Source organism: Hesperophylax consimilis, chromosome 25 (genome assembly GCF_061612785.1).
Source record: "Hesperophylax consimilis isolate HC1 chromosome 25, BYU_Hcon_1.0, whole genome shotgun sequence".
NCBI classification, from domain to species: Eukaryota; Metazoa; Arthropoda; class Insecta; order Trichoptera; family Limnephilidae; genus Hesperophylax; species Hesperophylax consimilis.
Genome location: NC_142860.1, coordinates 27,682,771 through 27,705,106, shown reverse-complemented (window position 1 = coordinate 27,705,106; position 22,336 = coordinate 27,682,771). Strand labels below are relative to the sequence as shown.

The 22,336-nt window shown below is 36.5% G+C and overlaps 1 protein-coding gene across 1 annotated transcript in view; it reads left to right on the top strand.

The window, feature by feature from the left end:
* The window catches only part of LOC149411759 (E3 ubiquitin-protein ligase MARCHF5-like), a 45,183-nt gene extending 23,286 nt beyond the window's left edge, over positions 1 to 21,897 (top strand). Inside the window, exon 5 of the mRNA XM_089647005.1 lies at positions 21,463 to 21,897. Within this exon, the coding sequence (XP_089503131.1) occupies positions 21,463 to 21,837 (375 nt within the window). The 3' untranslated portion in view covers positions 21,838 to 21,897. The remainder of the gene's footprint in view (positions 1 to 21,462) is intronic.
* The last annotated feature ends 439 nt before the right edge of the window (positions 21,898 to 22,336 follow it).

Genomic DNA, 22,336 nt, shown 5'->3' with positions numbered 1-22,336 from the left:
TGAGTTACACAGTTGAATTAAAGTCGATGTAATGCAGTTTTTTAACAGTAACACTGTGGTATAAAGTAGTGAATGATGGAAGAATGCGGAGCCTCCCTAGAAAGACATTAGCAATAGCAAAGCATCGCAGGGTCCACTACTTCATTATATTAATTAATACCTTTCGTCATTATTTTATTGCGTTAATAATTCGGATGTTGTTTAATTTTAGCATTTAATTATGTCTCCTTATCTCTCAGTTTACTTTGCAGTGCAATTATTTCCAAGAAAACGATACACTATATTGTTTGCTAATAAATGACAACATGAGATTCCTGGATTTTAATTTGCTTTATAAAGTTTATTGATACTTTACTTAAAGTCATATTTTTAAAGCCCAAGTTATGGACAATATTATTTATAGTGCTGTTGAGGGAAGAATTAGTGCGGACCCGTGATATATAAATGGATTCCTCGTTACAAGATTTTTAACAACTACTATCACTTTTACTTCTTCTTTCGTATGGTGGGGGGGTCAGAGGGGGACATCTAGGTCTGCGTTCCAGACTAGGGCCTCAGTTGTCGCCATGTGGACCTCATCAATCCCGCCGGGGAATGAATGGAGCGGGCATTCGTTGACCACGTGTTCGGTGGTCTGTACCGCACCACATTCACACATCGTCGACTCTTTAAGGCCCCATCTGTGCATCATGTGGACACAGCGGCTATGGAAGCACCTTAACCTATTGATGGCGGACCAGGTTTTGCGAGGCAATGAGAACCCAGGCTGTCTCGGTGGGGTCCTGTAGTGTGCCAACTGCGACACGCAACGGTTGTGTCCACCGCGCTGTTTGTGATGCCACCGGCACGTTATTGTTACCGCGCGTGTAGGTAGTGCAGTGAATGAAGCGGATACCAAATTAAGTGGGCCTCCAACTACAAACTATGCCGCTATTTAAGGGGCCGAAGACCGACAGGTCTCCCGGCCAAGGGGAATCGATAAATATCGGGGAACGATTAAAAATATTGTCCCTGAATATTGAGGGAACCTTTCGAACAAAGGTGGATTTCCTATTAAAAATACTACTATCAATGAGCCATAAATTTATAATATTAACGAAATGGAAAAATCCCATCATATTTCTGTGCCCCTGGTATTTTTTTCTTGAGGGCAGGTTTATTTTTTTACTTTTTTTTACTATTTAGTATATTTTTTATGTATAACTAGTGGACCCCACAATGCTTCGCTATTGCTAATGTCTTCGTCTAGCGTTTCCGACTTCTTCCACTATTTGCTACTGTATACCACAACATAGTGGACTCCGAATCTCATTACGGTGCAGAAATATTGTGTTAAGTAATCTTCGAGCATCCCCAATTTCTTCTACCATTAAAACCACTATCTAAACACTCCTGGCACTAATAAGAACAAACTTTGAAATTTTCAGCGATATCTGTCGACTACTTTTCGAGTTTTGTGAGCGTAAACATACGCTAGCTGAATATTTATATATTAAGATTGTAACATTTGCGCCTCTGCGAAAATTAACTCAAATTACCCTTTTACATTTCTGTGCTCCTGGTATTTTGTTCCTGTCAACAGGTTCACATTTGAAACTTTATTATTTATATCTATTTGACATAGCAGACCCGTAAAATATCATAGATAGTCTAAATTCTCGACAAATCAATTTCGAAAATAGCGGTTATTACACGTCATCTTCGGAGAGATGGTACCGCGCGCCACTTCAGGTCGCCGAGCCGAAAGTAAGGTAATGGTTTACAGCGGTCCGTGGTCAGACTTTTCTGCGCGTTAGCCTAGAGCGGTGAGTGGTACTATCACTCCGAAATGTACGTGTACCGATGGGCCTAATGGCAATAAAATAATTTTCTGTTGAAAAATATTATATTATACGTAGGCACTTTATCGCTTGTCTGAATTCTCTAAATTCTTCCAATTTTGAAAATGATGACATGATGAAAGCAAAAGTTCTAGAGTTCATGGTACCAGGGTAACAGACAGACGTCACAACCAAAATAAGTATTTTTAATATCGCAGCAGGACAGAGACGTCTGGAGGCAATACCGAGTAATGTCGAATTCAGGAAGATTTTTTTAACTTCTTGACGCCAATGCATAATTTTCGCAGTGCACAAGCTAATTCTATTTTCGTAATAACGTTTTTTGCAAAATTGTATTTTTGTAAATTGTACTATCTTACCAGATAACGTGTTTATACATATATTTATAAAAATAGCATATGATCTACCATAAGCAGTTTCCCCAGAATAGAAATTTGTATTGAGAGAAATAATTTTTTAATGGTATTAGGCCCTTCACACACAGAGATATGTACTGATAAGCTAGACAACTGTGACGCAACCACAAGTAGCATACCGATACTTCATACATACACAATTTACCTGGTGGAGTCCCCAGGACTCCCGGAAATAAAATCGTTAATTTAACATGAAATAAAATACTTTTTTAAATGAAATGCTAGTTACATTTGTTTATTATACATTTGGTTTTACAATGGCATAGGTTCTTATTTAAAATTATAGAATCACGGCCTTTTATTAAGGAACTTCTAGAATATTGCACTTTTTGTAACAAAATTACGAGACCTAACTTCTAGTCTCAACATTTCAAAAACAAAACAATTTTTCGAACTAATTTTTAAAGAAATATAACAAAAACATAATAAATTCTTATAAAAAGTTTAAAAAAAACATGGTTCAAACAGCAAAAAAAAAACTTGCAAGACCTTCCAGTCACGGTTGGTGACACAGTCATTGCTTATTTTTTTTGTACAGCCAAGGCACACAGGCTTAGTACAACTATGGCAAATATATACAGTTTTCCTTTTTAGACGCGGTGGACACAGGTGAAAAAAAATACACTATAAAAATACCGTAAATAGGCTAAAAATGTAACATTAATACCCCGGTGGAGTCCCACGGATTAACGTGATTACTCACGCACGCGCTCACGCACATCGACGTCCGCTCTCCCTCGCGCTTGGCGCGTCACTGCGTGAAGGTACTGGAACGCACAATTTGTAATTCCAAAAACGAACGGTTTTATGAGCGCTGAAAGTTTTCAATGGAGTCCCAGGGACATACCGGGTAAATCAAGGGTTAAAAATGGTGGTTTCCAAACACGGCACGTGCAAAACGAACGGTTTTATGAGCGCTGAAAGTTTTCAATGGAGTCCCAGGGACCTACCGGGTAAATCAAGAGTTAAAAATGGTGGTTTCCGAATGATTATTTATTCAAGTGCAGCCGTGGAATTAATACAATGTCATGTTATTCTAGCAAGGAAGACAATTACCGTGTTCTTTATACATATTTACAAGCATAAAAACAGTCTACATAAAATTTTGGGTTCTCCCGTACAACAAAATAAATGTGGATTGTAGGGCATTCGTTGCCACCAAGGAAGTACATGAGAAAGATGTCAAATTGACTTTTCCAACCTCAATACTCTTCTATTCTTAATCTCTGCTTCTTCTTCGCTCTAACATATTCCGTTAAATTCTAATTATATAAAGATGAATATTTTCCCACCTCCAAAACAAATTTATTCAAATCATGTTAGGATGTCATTTCTGCCAAATGAATGCACAACTCGCGTAGCGTGCAACTGACGTCAAACCTGTAGTCGACGCACCGCATTGTGTACAAACACTAGCAAAATAGTATAACGGATACTCGTGAGTGGTGCATGTGCTATGGGCACAAAACTCAAGTTATTTAAGTATCTCCATGTACGAATGGCTTGAAGGTTACGTCATTTTCCAGATGAAAATACGAATAAGATTAATTAAACAGCTTTGTAGGGAACCAACGAGGAGTGGAGAGGAGAGGTGAGGCCATCTTCGTGAACTCTTCCCTTGTGGGGCCTTCACGGAACCAAAGGGCAATAGAGAGGAGAGACGAGGCTCTCTTCCCTTGTGGGGCCTTTAGGGAACTAAGGGGGATTGGGAAGACACATTGTGGAACCAGAAAACATGGCCACATATCCAATGACAATCCTGGTTAACTTTATAAAGGGGACCGGGTGACTGTTAGAAGAATAAGGTAAAATGGGAGATAGAACAATGGGCCTATGGCCTAAGAGCTCACGGGAACTATATGTAAACTGTCTCCTCTCTATAAAAAGAAGAAAAACAGCTCCATGCAAACACATATGCAATAATTTTTCATCCTTGAACTGTTATTGTTTTTCCACATTGTCGTAAAATAACGTAATAAATTCAGGATGATACCAATCTGCTCTTATCTCGGAGTAAACAAGAAGGTTTTAATGCAAAAATGGTGTTATGTGCATAGCAATACTGATAAGAGAATCGCGACAATATAATATCATTACGTATCTATGCAATCATTCTTCAGAAAAACAAAAATATTTAAACTCAAAAAAGAACAAGCAAAACTGAGCAGACAAAAATTTAAATCAGAATTTATTATTAGCGGAAGACTTCAAATCATTATTTTTAACCCCTCAAGATTCGGAAGGACATTACTAGCCACAAACATCATATACCATAACAGGCTCTGAAGGACAGATCTGACCGGGGTGTCTATACATTATAAAAGTATTTTTATCTTTTATTTTATAATGTGAAGATATGTGATTTGTTCGTCGTTGGAAAGATACATAATTAATCTGCTCAGTTTGTCTCAACTAATTATTCTTGATTCTATGGATAAAATACAAAAATTGTCAAACTGTATGATTACAAATTATTAAAAACAATAATTAATCGCCTGAAATATCTATACAAATTGAAAATATCTCCTGAGAAAAATAAATGCCGCCGACGGGAATTGAACCCGCACCTTCTGATGTCCGGTCAGGTGTTCTGGACCACTGAGCTACGTCGGCTTATCAAATAATTCAATATGTACTAGTACTTCAATCAACAATTACTGTTTATTATATATTATTTGTGCTATGCATAAAAAACTTGTCTTATAAAAATTAGTTTATCGTTACAAAAAAATAATGTATGATTACAAATTGGCTGAATTTTTTTTATTTCAAAGTTAAAAAATTATTTATATTTTTTTATTGTATAATCAACTTAAAAAGTGAAGTGAAGTGAGTTTTCTTACTAATTCCCTACACAGTATAGCGCCCTTCGTGGCAGCAGGACGCGTCCTAACGCTTCCTCCAACCGCTTTGTGTTTTTTTTTAGTATTTTCAAGGAAAATGAGGCAACATCCCTTTGAAATTATTTTTAAAATCAATCAATCAACATTTGAACTTAAATAAAAATAAACTTAATAATTATTAGAACTTTATAATATGTGATTTGAGTGCAGTGTTTTAAAAGTGAATAAATAATCGGAAATTTGCTCAAAAATATTGGACATTCGAAACGAACGGCGATCGGTAAATGCACTCCAGATTTTTTCAACAAAATTCTCGGAAACTGGGCAAGTTTGGACCCTGCAAGTTTTTTTACTAAGCCCAGGGTAATCTATTACCCCAACCGTTGCTTTTTATTGCGGACAGAATGCACCACTTCAACAATTACCAGGAACAGGATTACATGGAGATAAATGATGGACTTGCCGAACGTCACAGCGGTGCTGCCAGGGTCTCTTATCTATGTTAGGTGTCAGCGCTTTATTAGCAGCAGATACATACCTGGACGCTGTTGTTGGACGCGGTGGACTATCTTACTGCAGCAGCTGGTCCAGATCCTTCACCACTTAGGATTCTTGCTGCAGAGCCTCCATCTTCTATCTTCGTAGAACGTCACAGCGGTGCTGCCAAGGTCTGGTATCTGTGAGAGGATAGTGTGTCAGCGCTTTATTAGCAGCAGACACATAACTGGACGGATGACGAACCTCGTGCTAGCACTGTTGGTGGACGCGGTGGACTTTTTCGCTGCAGCAGCTGGTCCAGATCCTTCACCACTTAGGATTCTTGCTGCAGAGTCTCCATCTTCTATCTTCGTGTCACCTGTTCCTATACTTCATTTTACTTAACTTAACTTCACTCTATTTTTGTAATATTTATATTTTCTGTAATACCTGCATCAACTGTAAAGCGCCCCTGAGGTGATATCTCACAAAAGCGGCGCTATACAAATTATCCAATAATAAATAAATAAATAAAAGTAATGTGTTCCCTAAATATCGAATTCATTAGAAAATATGGACGTTTCAAGTCAAAATATTTTTGATATTAAAATTTTATTATTTAGAAATATCAATGTTTATTTCAAGTACAAATATCTCAGAGATAATTTTATTTACTTTTTAAAATGGTATTTTCTTTTTACGATAACTTCAAAAATAAGAAATATATAGCACATTATTTAAAATACCTCGGAAACATTCAGAAATTCCATGAAATTTCACCGTGGCGTTGGGACTTGCAGGTAAAAATATTTTTAAGCCTGAAAAGTTAAGTAAGAAATGCCTAAAATAAATATAAAAATAGTCAATCAATTTTAAAATGTCTTTTAAAATATTAATTTTTATTTTGGTTAAGTTATTGAACCTTCCTTTCCAAGGACCGAAGTCAACTGCGTTACCGACCTTGCCAGATGCCGATCGTGTAGGACTGATATTTAATTAGATATTAATTGCTGTAATTTCGTCCGATTTCAGATAAATGGGTTTATGTACGTAAGCGTATGTGTACTTAATTGAAACCAACAGTTGATAGAATTCAGCTCAATCGATTTTTTTTTATTTTTACTTTAACCCCACAAAGGAGGCCTGGAGAAAATAATTTCCCTCAGGACCTATGTTATCTTTGGGGATGCTGTGTGGAGGGTTTTCTTCTTCCATATACTTTTGCGTCACATATTCTCCTTGCCTTGCGTTCTTGGCGAATCTCCACATTTGTTACATAACGCGGTTTTACCACACATACACATTTCTACAGCCAGTCTACTTTCATCATCCCTCTGCCAGTTCCGTGCCTCACTGCCATTTACCAGGGTTCGAATCAGCACTCTATTGTGGACTACTAAAAAGAGGTTAATCCATGACAACGGATAAATTAACTTTACTAAACTAACTAAAGTTGTAGCATAATGTGCTCAACCACTATTGAGTACTTACAAAAATGAGATCCTTCTCAATTTAATAACTCTAGCCCAGACTCGTGTGGGACGCCATAGACCAGACAAGCGGTTCTAACATCGGGGATTGCAGAGAATGTAAGAATAAAAAGATAAAAGATTCCAAAATTGCGTTTATTCCTACATCTCTTAGAACAGGAGAACTCTTTTGAACTTTACTATAAAATCTCAGGGGTGTGCGCCAATCCGAAGGACTGAGCGCAACGGTGGAATTTATAAATTACATTGAAAGTTGACAATAAGGTGGTGACATAAATTAACTGACCTGATTAATCGTGTAAGGGCGCCAAACAACGCAATTAGCATTGTTAAATTTATAAATTAGAGCGAAGGATGACCAAGGTAGAATAACTATCTAACGGCGTCATTGCTGCTCGTAAAATTTTGTCGACCCGCGTGCTGGCTTGAATCTTCCCGTACACATAACGTCCCCAGCTGCCAGCCCGTGAAATATTGACCGTGGCCGCGTTGTCATTCCGCAAACCCGTCTCCAGCTATCTCGAAGTTGCCATACGGCATGACAACCGCAACACATCCATCAGTGCCAGGAACTGACCGGTGTTATTACTCTGTAGGGGGGATACATTGAACTGCTACAAAGTGTATAGCTGAGCGAAAATTACGCTGAGTTGCATTGGTGATACCAAGCTTGTGCGATGAAATTAAATCTGATGATTATACACAGATAGATTGGTTCAATGTCAAGTGATCCTGTCATCTTAGATCAGTTTGGTGTTTTATCATGAGATCAATTTATTGTAATTGATTGAATTTTCATAATCATTACTGGACAGAACTAAAGATTTTGCAACGCATTTTATTTATAACATAATGATGGCTAGATTACAAACATCAGTTTATGATAGACAAGATTAACATGAATAAAACAAGTTTTGTTGTATCTCCGGGTTTCTTCACAAACTCTCTTATTAAAAAAAACTCCAGTTCAACAAACACTTTTGACTTTAATGCGATAGCTTTACAATGGGCTCAGACATCTTAATTTGCTGGCGGTTGAAATAATATGGACCCAAAGCTGGAGGTTCCCACCTTATTTATCACACAATCTGAATCAGACGGGAGTCCTTTACTTCTTCTTCTTTATGTGCCGTATCAGGTCCCCCCGACGTTGGCGATCACTCTAGAAAATGTCTCTTTGTCTTGCGCTGCCCGGAATAGCTCCTCCAGACTTCTAATGCCGGTCCACTCTCGTATATTTCGCAGCCAAGACATTTGTCTCCTACCAGGTCCTCTGCGACCCTCTATCTTGCCTTTCAATATTGACTAGAGGAAGTGATACTTCTCCCCTCGAAGTACATGACCCAGATATGAAATTTTCCTGATTTTTATTAATCTAAGCAGTTCTCTCTCTGCTCTAGCACGCCTGAGAATTTCTGTGTTGGTGATCATGTCGGTCCATGGGACTTTGAGTATTCTCCGGTGAAGCCACATTTCAAAAGCCTCTAACCTGTTCATGGTATTTACTTTCAAGGTCCATGTTTCACATCCATACAACAAGACCCACCACACATAACATTTTAGCATTCTCTGCCTTAGTTTTAAGCTGATAGATTATCATTGCAGAAGAGGGATTTCATTTTAATGAACGCAGTTCTTGCTGCTTCAATTCTGCACCTAACCTCTACATCTGGGTCAAGAGTCTCCGTGAGAATACTGCCGAGGTATCTAAATCTTTCGACCTTTTCGACATTGCAACCATTTAACTGTATCACTGATTCAGAGTGATCTAGTCGTCCAAATGTCATCCATTTTGTTTTATTGACGCTGATTGTTAGGCCCAGTTGCTCACCAGCATTATTAACAAGATTTAATAGGTCTTAGAGGTCATCGATACAGTCAGCTAGTAATACAGTATCATCTGCGTATCTTATGTTATTAATGACAACTCCGTTGATCTTAAGTCCTTTACATTGACTGTAAATAGGGGGTGCTGGGTTTTATAGTCAGTGAGCAGCTTTATGTTCAGGGCCTGATCCGGTTGCTGTGATGTTGTATATTCAAGGAGAGAGCAGTCAGTAGACCAGCGGGAGAAGAAATCCAGAGTGAAGCGGTCGGAAGAGAGATGATTGAGATCGCTTTTCGCGCGGTATATAATGGAATAGCGGGAGCGTGAACAGATCAGTATGCGCGCGTCAGGATCGCCCCACGTTAACGAGGTGCATTTTTGTGCAGCTTCGTTTGTTTTCACATGACTTTAATAGTCAATATAAAAATTATTTACTCAATAGTACTCTTTACGCCGCTTCATCTTAGGAAATCTGCTTTTCCCTAGCATTTTTAATGTTTTTATAATAAATTGTACAATATGAATCAGTGGGTCTTCAGCCCGACATTGGTGAGAAGAAATTCTTATAACTACTTAATATTAATAATAATAATAAATAAAAATAATAAAGTGTTTATTCCGGTATGTGGGGAGGTTAGTGCAGTCCCACACATTCAATATAGAGATACAAAAAAATATATAATCAAAAACAAAAAGATAGAACAGAAAAACAAAGGAAAAAAACAGAATAAATTGAAAATAAAATACAATAAAATGATAAAATTAATAGAAAGTTGAAGCCTTTAGGGAGCCGTGACTATATTAGGCGCTAGTATTTTTCTCCAGTGTGCGTCAATGCTGGAGGATGGAGTGAGGCGGGCTTCCATAGTGAGGATATTTCCAGAGCTTCTTATCCTTTCCCTCATTCCTGCCACCCTGGATCTAATAAGGGCTGCATATCCGGGAATCTCGCCCCTCCGTGAACATACGGGAAGCGCTGCAGTATCTGGGGAGACAAAACATTGTGCGGAAGGCGTTGTTGTATTGGACCCGCAGTCTGTCTATACTACTCTTTTTGTAGTTTGCCCATAGTTCGCACGTGTACAACGTTGCGCAGAAGGAAAGGAAGAGCGTCCTTTTTACTGCGGTACTGCAAAGGCGAAATCTTCTACTGAGCATGTTTGCTTTAACGCTGAGAGCTCGTCTTTGTCTATCGATATCATCATCGTCCATCAGATTACTGGTGATTATGTGTCCGAGGTGTTTAGTTCCTTCGGTCACCTTCAAGTTCACACCGTTCAAGGTAGCTGGATGAATATTTTTCGGGCCTTGCCCATGTCTTATGGCCAATAGAGCCGTTTTAGCGGGGTTATACAACATATTTGTTTCTTATCAGCATACTGATTTTCAGAAGAATGCGCAGTCCCCTTATAGATGGTGCCATCAGGACCATATCGTCCGCATAACTGACGTTATTCAGACACTGTCCTCCGATGTGGCAGCCTACTCCTGCATTGTTTAGCCTTTCGGTGAGTTCGTCCATGTACAGATTGAACAGTATCGGTGACATGCATTCTCCCTGTCTGACGTCACTCTTTAGGAGGAAAGGTTCGGAAAAACCATCCTTCCATCTTACTAGGTTTTCCTGCTGTCTGTGCCACGAGTCGTGTATATATATGACCTCTGATGATTTGCCTCTTTCTCTGAGTTTAGCCCATAGCAGAGGGTGAGAAACCCTGTCGAAGGCCTTGCTCAGGTCTAAGAAACATGCATATGAGGTGGTCTTTTTATTCCTGTAGTATTCCAGGGTTCTTTTTACCGTAAAAATAGCAGTATCAGTAGCAGTTGGCTTTTTGAATTCCATTTGGTTATCATAGGTTTCCAAACTGGGTCCGATACTGTTTAATAATAGACGTTCGAATAATCGTGCGATGGTGGTGGCAATTGAGATCGGTCTATAGCTGTCTTGGGAGGTAGAGTCTAACGATTTAGATTTGAGAACATGTTTACATATTTCAATATTACTTTACAACATAGACGCGAGTCCAGCCTTTCAACCTGTATATTTTTATTTAGCATTATGGCGGCGAGACTCACGCAAATCTAACATTAATTTGCGCAATTTTATATGAACAGAGAAATATTTCTGATTTTCTGTATATTTCTGATTTTTGATTTCTGTAATATTTCTGATTTTCTGATTTCTGATGAATGACGGCCGGCATAGTCCAGTGGTAACGCATTGGACTGCCATTCCGAAGGTCGCGGGTTCGAACCCGGCGTGCGCAAATAAATTTTATTTGATTAATTTGTGTTATTTCACAATTAATTAATTAAAATAATATATAGTATATTTGCGGCACGTTCCAGAGTGGAATATACTAATATAATATACTACCAGTATCGCCCTGGTGTAAGACCACCATTCAGAATTGAAACGTTGCTCCAAATGGCTTTAGCCGTGTTTAGTGAGTAGATCTGAATAGCCAGGTACTTCCCCACCTTCCTCTTTCCCTTCCCCACTTACCTTCAGCCTCACAACATCCCCCAATTGGGGATGCCATAGTCTCACTGGCTCCAGACGGGAGCAGTTGGGACTCTTGTGAGGTATTCACTATAAAAAAAGAAAAAAAAAAAAAAAAAAAATTAATAGCTATTTCGTGTTTTGCGGTGATTGGCTGACGGTCGCCGGTCAGTGTTTGGACCGGCTTCGCCTGGGCAAAGGAGAGGCGATGCGACGTAAATACTGGCTTTCTTATCCTTCTATGGTCATAAAGCTGCTTTGTGGCCTTTGGGTAGCATTGCGTTCGATACACAATCGGTCTCTAGAATACTCTACAGCTAAATTCCATCTATAGGTAACCTAATAAACTAATCTAGAGCCATCTATGGGTGAGCTCTTACACTAATATCAAGGATATTACACATTTAATATGCTTTTATCCATTCACTAACTAGTTGGGTCACCAGCAGACGCGGCTCCAGGGGTCCAGAAGTGGAAGGTCAATCGAAAAAAAATTTATATGAAATGTTAATACATATTGCTAATGCGTAATGAATATTATAAAAACGCCAAATTATGTAATTAATTTGCCGGTACCAACCTATTCTGAAGCCGCTAATACAATATTCTTTAATGTAAGATTATATATTTACACATATAACTAATTAATGTTTTTTTCTTTCTTTTCAAGATCTTTTCCTATTAAAGTTTTAATTTTAATTTGTATTAACTCCAAACTCAGTTCATCGTTTATCAGTAGACTAAAAAAGTAAACAATTAAAGTAAATGTACCTATACGTTCATTTTATTGCACCCGCAAATGCACTGATAAAAATGATAACTTTTTTTTGATTGTCACTTTGTTTGAACACGTTTGTCATAATTCAATGAATTGTTTGCGATTTATTTCGATATGATACTCGTACCTACAGAATTTGATATTTTAAATTAAGTCAACAATGGATAAACAATTTTGCAAACTAATATTCAAGTTCAAGATGGCTATCATTTATAACACAAAAAACTTATGACCGACATTTTTTCACATCTCCCTCTAATACCCTAATAATCTTAGGTCATAGATATCTCTATCTCACCGTGGTCATGTCCGAAAATCCCTTTAAAATAATTTTTGTATGATACTAAACATACATCAGACATGATAGTGTTTACCTCCTTTGTCTGTATAGAAAAGAAAAAGAAAGGAGATAGCTTGGAGACAAAACTTGAAGTGACCCATGCTAAGTACATACAGTAGCTTCTCATTTGGACGCTAGATGGCACTGGAACCCACTTTTACCATACGAGTATGCACAAATATTAAAAATAAATTAATAATCGGGTAGTTTGTTAAATCCTTTTTTTATAGTACATAATACTATTTCAGCATATTTTGGGAGGTCATTGACCAAAAGACTTCCGTAGACGAGCCGCCACTGGTCACCAGCAAGGTCATTGTTTCAATCAAACTTAGCAACTGCTTAGCTCAATTTACTGTATCTAACACAGATATCCTTGATGTTGCTCCAACGAGATTATTAACGAGATGTTGTTCAAAATAATTTGGCTATTATTCTGTAGAGCCAGATTATCCATACTGCTTACTAATTATAAGAAACGCTTAAAATACTTCAAAACATTAAATGACCATCGTGACAAAAATGACATAAAAATAACCATGTACAGGGTTTTCCAATAAGAGGTGTTATTTTGATATTCAATCGTAAAAGATCAATGGTTTCGTAGCTTGTGTGGCACATAGCGCCGTGTTGTTGAAAGTAAATGTTATCCAGATCAATACCATCCAATTCCAGCCATAAAAAATCATTAATCATCTCTCGATAACGATCCATTCACCGTAACTGTTGCTCCAGCATCATTTTCGAAAAAGTAAGGTCCAATGACTCTGCCGGACCATAAATCGTAACAAACAGTCACACGTTGAGGATAGAGAGGCTTTTCAACAATAACTCTTGGGTTTTCCGAGCCCCAGAAGCGATAATTTTGCTTGTTGACGAAGCCACCGAGGTGGAAATGGGCCTCATCACTCAAGATGATTTGCATTTGATGCACTCAAGTGAACGTTAATAATTTCAATGCGTTGTTGAAGCGTGTATCGTTCTATTTTTATCAATGGCGTAGTTTCTTCTTGTCAAATGTCAAAAAATGACAGCTTCAAAAGTAACATCTACCGAAATAGCGGGCTATTCAAAATAACACCTCTTATTGGAAAACCCTGTAGAATTTTCCCTCTTGGCCACAATCAAAATCAATAATAAGATAATCACTGCCTAATAAGAAACCCTGAAACTTTCCATATTCCTTTCCAAAGAACCAATTTAATCTTCTCCCAACCTCTTGTGTCAATATTACATCCACTGTAGTGGCAAGGTTCCAGAAATATTTACTTATAGCCCCCAGAACTTTACAAAATTTCTTGTTTCAACTTGACTAAAACATTATTGTCTCCTGTTTTTTTTTCATATTGTTTTATGTTGTCATATATTGCCGTACTGTTATTGGTAGGTCGGTATTTATTATTAGTAATTTTTTATGTTAACCTTTGTCTGTTACTCTGTTGTGAACAATAAACTAAAAAATAAAATGCAACCGCGCATAACTTATACCAAACAAACAACAATCGGTTAGCTCCCAATCGAACTAAACAACAATTTAGTTTTACCTCCCTTGAGTTGTATAGTACCTATACATAAAGTTCACTATCATTTTACCCAAGTGGACTTATCGTATATAGGAACTGTACGACTTATCTCTTCTACCATACAATTTTGCATTATATTTTCTCGGTACACTCCAAGAACCATCTAAGTAAGTATCTAATTACGCTTACATCAATCAGCCTCGCATTTTTAAATAAATTTTTTGGAAATTCGAATTGTTTTCTTTATTTATTTTATTTTTAATTTTATTTTAGCCATTTGTATGTTGAAGTTTATAAATGTCTAATTTATTATTAATTACATACATATTACATGCAAATTTGTAGTTTTCCAGTAAAGCTGTTTGAAGTTTCGTTTCTGCATTTTTACTGTTTTTGAGATCAAGAAATATAGTGTTGTTTGATATTTTTTCATTATCCCCTATTTATTTAATTGTAATGGAGGACTGAACGCATTTGGCGCTAACAAAAAATTGTCCAAAGAAGCGAAGTTAGCAGTCCACAATGGAGTGCTGGTACCTACCCTGATGTATGGAAGTGAGGCATGGAACTGGCAAAGAAAGGATGAAAGTAGACTGGATTTTGTTGAAATGAGATCCCTGAGGAGTATGTGTGGTAAAACCATGTTTGATCGTATGAGGAATGTGGAGATCCGCAAAGAGTGCAAGGCTGATGTAAGCGTAATGAGTAAGATTAAGAAAGGGACGCTTAGGTGGTTTGGGCATGTAGTGCGAATGAGCGAAGATAGGAGTGTAAGGAGGATATATGATGCGAATGCGAATGGTAGCAGAAGTCGGGGACGCCCGAGGAAGACATGGCACGATCAAGTGAATCAGATACTCGAGTCGGGCCATGTCAAGAGTCAGAATGATAGAAGAGTATGTATGAATGTGAATGAGGCAAGAAGTGTGTGCTAAGACCGAGTTGTTTGGCGTTTCGTCCTCTCTGCCTACCCCTGCGGCGAAACGGCGTGATGGTTAGTTAGTTAGTTATATTATCAAAAATAGTAAAAATGCAGAAACGAAACTTTAACCGGCTCTACTGCAAAATTAAAAATTTGTTCTTCGGGACCGTCGATATATTATTACATTTTTATTATTTATTAGCTATACTCCGCCACGCGTTGCTGGGTCTGTGCAGATAGAAAAACAATAGCTTTTTACTTTTATGTCCGACAGAAGGTGCTGTTTTTCCAAAAAAAAGCATGTTTTTACCTGTCACAGGTGACTTCTAAATAGTATATAAAAACACACGCGTATTCGCGTGTGAATTTGAATGCAAAGTTGTGTCAAAATTGCAAAGCAATCGATGAAGAACTTTTGGAGATTTAAGACTTTGAAAAAACTAACATTTTTATTTACGTAGATTGCATTTTTTTAGTAATATTGAATGAAAGAATAAATGAAGTGGAAATTAACCCAATTCCCGGAACTCGGCAGACAGACTTGTTCTCGATGACAATGCATTCAACTTTTGGTGGCATGCATTTTTCTGATATTGGATGACATTATATTTTTTAATAGATAAAAATTTACGACGAAATTTATGGGTTTCGTCACGGCCACGTGGCACACATTTTCATCTCATCTAGCCGAACAATAATACTTTTTAAAACTGTATTTAAACAAATAAAACTGAAATATTACCGGGCAGATAAAACGTTACTGAACATCAACACGGGCCAAGCGATACCGAGGGGCACTTACGTCTGTTTGTGTTTGAATTTTTAAGTCCGATTGTTTGATCTGTGCATCGATATCATTAGCGTTTTTTGTTAAATTAAGGATTTGTTTGCGAATTCATACTTCTCTTTTTAAACTTTGGGAGTAAATATGATATTGTTTCCCTTTGACTATGTTGAATTTTGGTTTTGTAACATGCTTGTACGCAATATAGCCAGTACTCAAACCTACAAATGACTTAAGGCGGCTCCCGCATGAAAGGCAAGCACGTTGAAATGACTTTAGATGCTTTTCGCATACTGAATGTTAACAACGAAATGAATGTCGGTACTATCCAATTACAATTTGACTTTAAGAGATGGTTTAAGGTGACACAACAACCTGATAATGAGGATTTACCCCGACGCTTACATTATTTTATTTCTGATGAACGTATAACTAAAATCTCAAACGTTTCTAGAGGGATCCCTACGGATATAAGTTATTTATATTTAAGATTAATAAAAACAGGACCTTACCATTAAAATAATTAATAAAACGGTTTGTAAAATGTTTTTCAACTATAAAATGAACAGTAAGCACCAGATATTATTTTTCTAGACGATGAATTGTTAACTTCCCGAGGGATCCCTCCAGAAACATTTGAGATTAGTAATGTATTCATAAGAATTAATTAAAATATACCACTCGGAAAGATACAATTTCTGGACCGCTAAAGCAAACTCAGCCGTAGGTTACTTCAATATGCTGCAGCGTATGTCATTATATTTGTATGCGGGGTGCAAAGGACTTACGCCGTTATTGTTTAGTTGCCGTTCAAGTTTCGGCTGGTAAGGTCGTTTTTTTTGCGGTCCGACGTTTCAGTGATTTCTTTTACGTATTTTTAATCAAACGAACACTTTTAAATCTATTAGTGAAATCGTCTGTTTTTTTATAATTTGACTTCTTCCACAAGTAAAGGCATCTTGTATATTTCACCAATATAAAAGAAAAAAAAATTGTATTTTAAATGTGCACCGTGGTCAAGTTTCAGAGAAATATGGACATTGATAAAAAATGTTAGTTCATTTTTAATCATATACAATAATAATAATTATTCATAAGCGATATCATACTGAAATTTATTTAAAAATGTCCAAATCAAACCGAGCCCTGCCACACTGTGCAATATTTTAAAGCTGGGGGTGCGGCAAATGAAACTCGATACTTTCGAAATACAATACGGTTCGGTCTGTAACTACTCCCACTGGTAATAATAATTAATATTAATACTGCAAATTTATTCAACTCAATTTTTCAGGTATTGAACAAATGAGTTCTTCTAATATATCGGTTGAATTGTTAACCAAAATTATTAAAAATACTCATAATTGGAAAGCCACGGGTTGCGATTGGATACATAATTTTTGGTACAAACGTCTGACTACTTTACATCCTCTTTTGGCAAAAAATCTTTCAAAATTTGTCAGTCAACCTCAAAATTTTCCAAATTTTCTAACTAAGGGTATTACTTATATGTTACCCAAAAGCGAAAATATTAATAATCCTTCTCAGTACAGACCCATTACATGTTTACCGACAATATACAAAATTTTAACCTCTTGTTTAACAGATTTAATATATACTCATTTAGATGAAAAAAATATTTTATCTGAACAACAAAAAGGTTGTCGCAGAAAACATATGGGATGTAAAGAACAATTAGTTATCGATTCTGTAATTCTAAAACAGATTCAAACTCGAAAACGTAATTTACATACTTGCTATATAGACTACCAAAAGGCTTTCGATAGTGTCCCGCACTCGTGGCTGATCAAAGTATTAAAAATATATAAAATTAACCCCATTATTATTAGCTTTTTGGAAAATATTATGTCCTTTTGGAATACCAATTTACTTATCAATTTAAAAGGTAAGAAAATAGTAATACCGGGCATTTCAATTAAAAGAGGGATTTTTCAAGGAGACTCATTGAGTCCTCTTTGGTTTTGCTTAGCATTGAATCCTCTATCTAAAATGTTAATTAAAAGCAAGTTTGGAATAAAAGTTAAGGGTAATACAAGGGAGAGTAGTACAATTTCGCATTTATTATTTATGGATGATATAAAATTATTTTCGAATTCTGAACAAAATTTAGAGAAAATGATCGAGGTAGTTAAAAACTTTTCAGATGATATCAAAATGACATTTGGTTTAGATAAATGTAGAACGATCCATATAGAGAAAGGCAAAATTGTAGATGGGGACGAGAGTATATTTAGAAATTTCCAAATTACTAGTATGAAAAGGGATGAGGTTTATAAGTATTTAGGATACCCACAATCAAATAGATTAGACCATAGTAGTATTAAAAATGATATTAGGATTAAATATCAAACTAGGATAAGGAAAATTTTAAAATGCAATCTATCTGCTAAAAATTTAGTAAAAGCAATAAATACTTGGGCAATACCTCTATTAACGTACTCATTTGGCATAATTAAATGGTCTAATACAGATTTAGATAACTTAGAAAGATTAATTAGAACTACGCTAACAAAGTTTAATTGCCATCATCCAAATTCAGCTATAGAACGAGTTAATTTACCTAGAAATTTAGGAGGTAGAGGTATAGTCAAAATAACTTCTTTGAAACATAATCAGGTAGAAATGCTAAGAACTTTTTTCCATAGGAAAGCTCATAGCTCAGAAATGCACAAAATAATTTGCAAGGCAGATAGAAATATTACACCTTTAAATTTATATGATGAGAATGCCAACATTTTTATAAATCCCAACCAGGAATTATTAGATTCCTGGTCAAATAAAATTTTACACGCAAAACACTTCAATTATCTCAACCAAACGTATGTTGACAAAATTAAGTCAAACAAATGGTTGAGTATTGGAGAGTTGAGCGCAGAAATAGAAGGATTTATGCTTGCAATTCAGGATAGAGTCATTAATACTAAAAATTATAGAAAGCATATAATCAAAGATACAAATCAAATTGATGATTTGTGTAGAAAATGTTTGGCTTTTCCGGAAACTATAGAACATATTATATCGGGATGTTCTATATTAGCACCGTCCGAGTATACATTTAGGCACAATCAAGTTTTAAAAATAATTCACCAAAATTTGGTAATTAAACATAACTTGATTGACTGCCGTAATGTAGTACCATATTATGAATACGAACCAAATTCATTTTTAGAAAACGAATTTTATAAAATATATTATGATAAAACTATACTAACAGACCGAGCGATTAGTCATAATAGACCCGATATAGTTTTACATGACAAAATTAAAAAAATAACTTATATCATTGATGTTGCTATTCCAAATTCCTGTAATATTCAAAAATCTGTTAGTGAAAAAATAAGAAAATACACAGATTTAGGAAATGAAATAAAAAGAATTTGGCATTCTCAGACTATAAAAATATTACCATTCGTTATTTCGGCTACTGGCATTATACCTAGCTCTCTAATTAAAAATTTAGGCGTATTAGATCTATCAAAAAATTTATATATAAAGATGCAAAAGTCGGTCATTTTGAATACATGTAGGATAACAAAAGATTTTTTAAATATTTATGTTGAGGGATCAGTAGGATTTATAGGCCCTGTTAGAAGTTCTACCGAGCCGAACCCTCTGATATGAAAATATCTGGAGACGGTGAATTTTTTTTTCCCATTTGATATCTGGTGATTTGACGTGTTGTTGTTCTTGTATTGTTTTGTATTTATTTTACTTATATAATGCACTTACATAGTGTTGATTGACTAGCTGATCATTTGTGGAAAAGTGAGTGGAAGGGTTAATTTTTTCCTTTGGGGAAGACTTAACCCGGACAACTAAATCGGAAGTTTAAAAAAAAAAAAAAAATTATTTATCATAAAAAGATATTGTCAATCAATTTAACACTATCAGCATTTATTATCAGAATACAAATTCCGCAATGATCTTAAGGTGACTTCATACTCCAAAAAAAAAATATTTACGGGCGTTGCCAAATATTAATATTGAAATGCGAGTGCTGTGTCCTCAATGTGTACCATTTTAATCCCCAAATATAATACATTATGCCTAAGAAACGATAAAAATTAGATAGATGTGGAAAATGTTAAAGAATAAAATAAAAAACCCCGAGGTTGGAGCCTCTCGGGTCCTGGCTGAAACGACGTGTTACGTCTGTATCTGGCACTCTTGTAACATTTATTATAAAAATAACAGTTTTGTCCCTTTGGTGACTTTATTTATTTGTAGAGCGGAGACGGTTTACATGTAGTTCCCGTGAGCACTTAGGCCATAGGCCAATTGTGCTATCTCCCATTTTACCTTATTCCTTTAACAGTCACTCGGTCCCTTTTATCAAGTTCACCAGGGTTGTCATTGGATATTTGGCTATGTCTTCTGGTTCTACAATATGTCTTCCCAGGTCTCCTCTCTCCTCTCCAATCCCCTTTGGTTCTCTGAAGGTCCCACAAGGGAAGAGAGCCTCATCTCTCCTCTCTATTCCCCTTTGGTTCCGTGAAGGCCCCACAAGGGAAGAGTTCATGGAGGTGGTCTCATCTCTCCTCTCCACTCCTCTTTGGTTCTCTGAAGGTCCCACAAGGGAAGAGAGCCTCATCTCTCCTCTCTATTGTCCTTTAGTTCCGTGAAGGCCCCACAAGGGAAGAGTTCATGGAGGTGGTCTCATCTCTCTTCTCCACTCCTCTTTGGTTCTCTGAAGGTCCCACAAGGGAAGAGAGCCTCATCTCTCCTCTCTATTGTCCTTTAGTTCCGTGAAGGCCCCACAAGGGAAGAGTTCATGGAGGTGGTCTCATCTCTCCTCTCCACTCCTCTTTGGTTCTCTGAAGGTCCCACAAGGGAAGAGAGCCTCATCTCTCCTCTCTATTGTCCTTTAGTTCCGTGAAGGCCCCACAAGGGAAGAGTTCATGGAGGTGGTCTCATCTCTCCTCTCCACTCCTCTTTGGTTCTCTGAAGGTCCCACAAGGGAAGAGAGCCTCATCTCTCCTCTCTATTCCCCTTTAGTTCCGTGAAAGCCCCACAAGGGAAGAGTTCATGGAGGTGGTCTCATATCTCCTCTCCACTCCTCTTTGATTCCCGGTGACTGTATATCTTTTTTTTTCTTTCATATTTTGTTCACCTGCATGCTCAGGAAATTTCCAAACCAAACACTCTCCAGTGGTCAAATATCATTTCACTAACTGGTACATATACATACAGTAATGAATTCTGTGATTTTGACTTCTTTCGAAAGGGAAGTCTTATTTCATTATTCCTGTTTCAAGGGAGTGATTATGTTTGTGTTGGTTTATTAAGTTTTCGTATATATTCTGAACGTTGTTGGCCATTCATTGAAAAAAAAGGTATTACATTTAAGTACACAATTTGGTTTACAAAACGTTTAGATACCTCAACATATTTTTAATTTTGTAATATTTGTTTTGTCTTAGAATATCTTTTTTTTCAAAACTGTTATTGGTTGTTTCGCAGAATTTGAACAATTCATCAAATTTGAAAGTTGATTTTCAAGTTCTATGAAGGTTCTATTCAAGTTCTGTTATTATATCATTATTGTTGAACAGAACTTGAAAATCAACTTGAAATTTGATGAATTGTTTAAATTCTATGAAACAACCCGTCCTTTGTCTTCTAAACTCTTTCCCTCTATATAATCTCCTATGCTTGGTTTCTTTCTGACATTAATTTTTGCATAATTTTTTTTACAGAGCAAAGTGGAGACGACACGCCGAGAGTATCATGTCCACGGCAAGAAATTCACTCCATTGGGAGTATCGTCGCCCGCGATTAACGGTGACCCCAGACAATCTTCCGAGAGACTGGACTCTCAACACTCTGAGCAACGGCAAAATTCTCGGCGTACCGAGCAGCGACCTAACTTGCAACAACGATCGAATTCGCAACACTCCTACGACCGAGAACAGACCGAAAACAGTGAGAACACGAGTTTGAATTCTCGCCATTCCGGAAAGAGGAAAGATAAAATAAGTCGAGACGAAGATGAGAAATTCAACGACGTGACGGAATTAGATAAAGAAATCGAAAAGGTGTTTGAGAATGTTTTGAGAGAAACTTCTTTCTAATACTGCTAATATTGAAATATTGCATAAATATTTTTTTCTAAGGATTTCATCCAATTTATTCGAAAGATTTTGCGTTTGTTTGTCCTTAATTGTGTATTCTGTGAATAAGCATTATTGGACAAAATTAATTTTTAGGGAGTATTTCTACATTACGCACTGATGAGATAAAGCATCTCTAAAGTAAGCTTACTTTTTCCTTACTTCTGGAAAAATTGATCAAACATTAACATTGTTGATAGCTATGTTAATGTATTCTGGATGAAAAAAGTAATGTAAATTTTATACGAAACATTTATTTATAAACTATAAGATGCATTACATTTGTGGTTGTATTTGTATTTATGTTTGTTATGCTATCTTTAACATGCTATCATTAAACCGATAAATATGCATGAAAAGTAAAGATCATTAAGGAAGGGATGCTTGGATGGTTTGATCATGTAGAGTAGGTGGATGGAGCAAGGAGTGCCAGAAGGAATCACTGGTTAAAGTAAGTCTA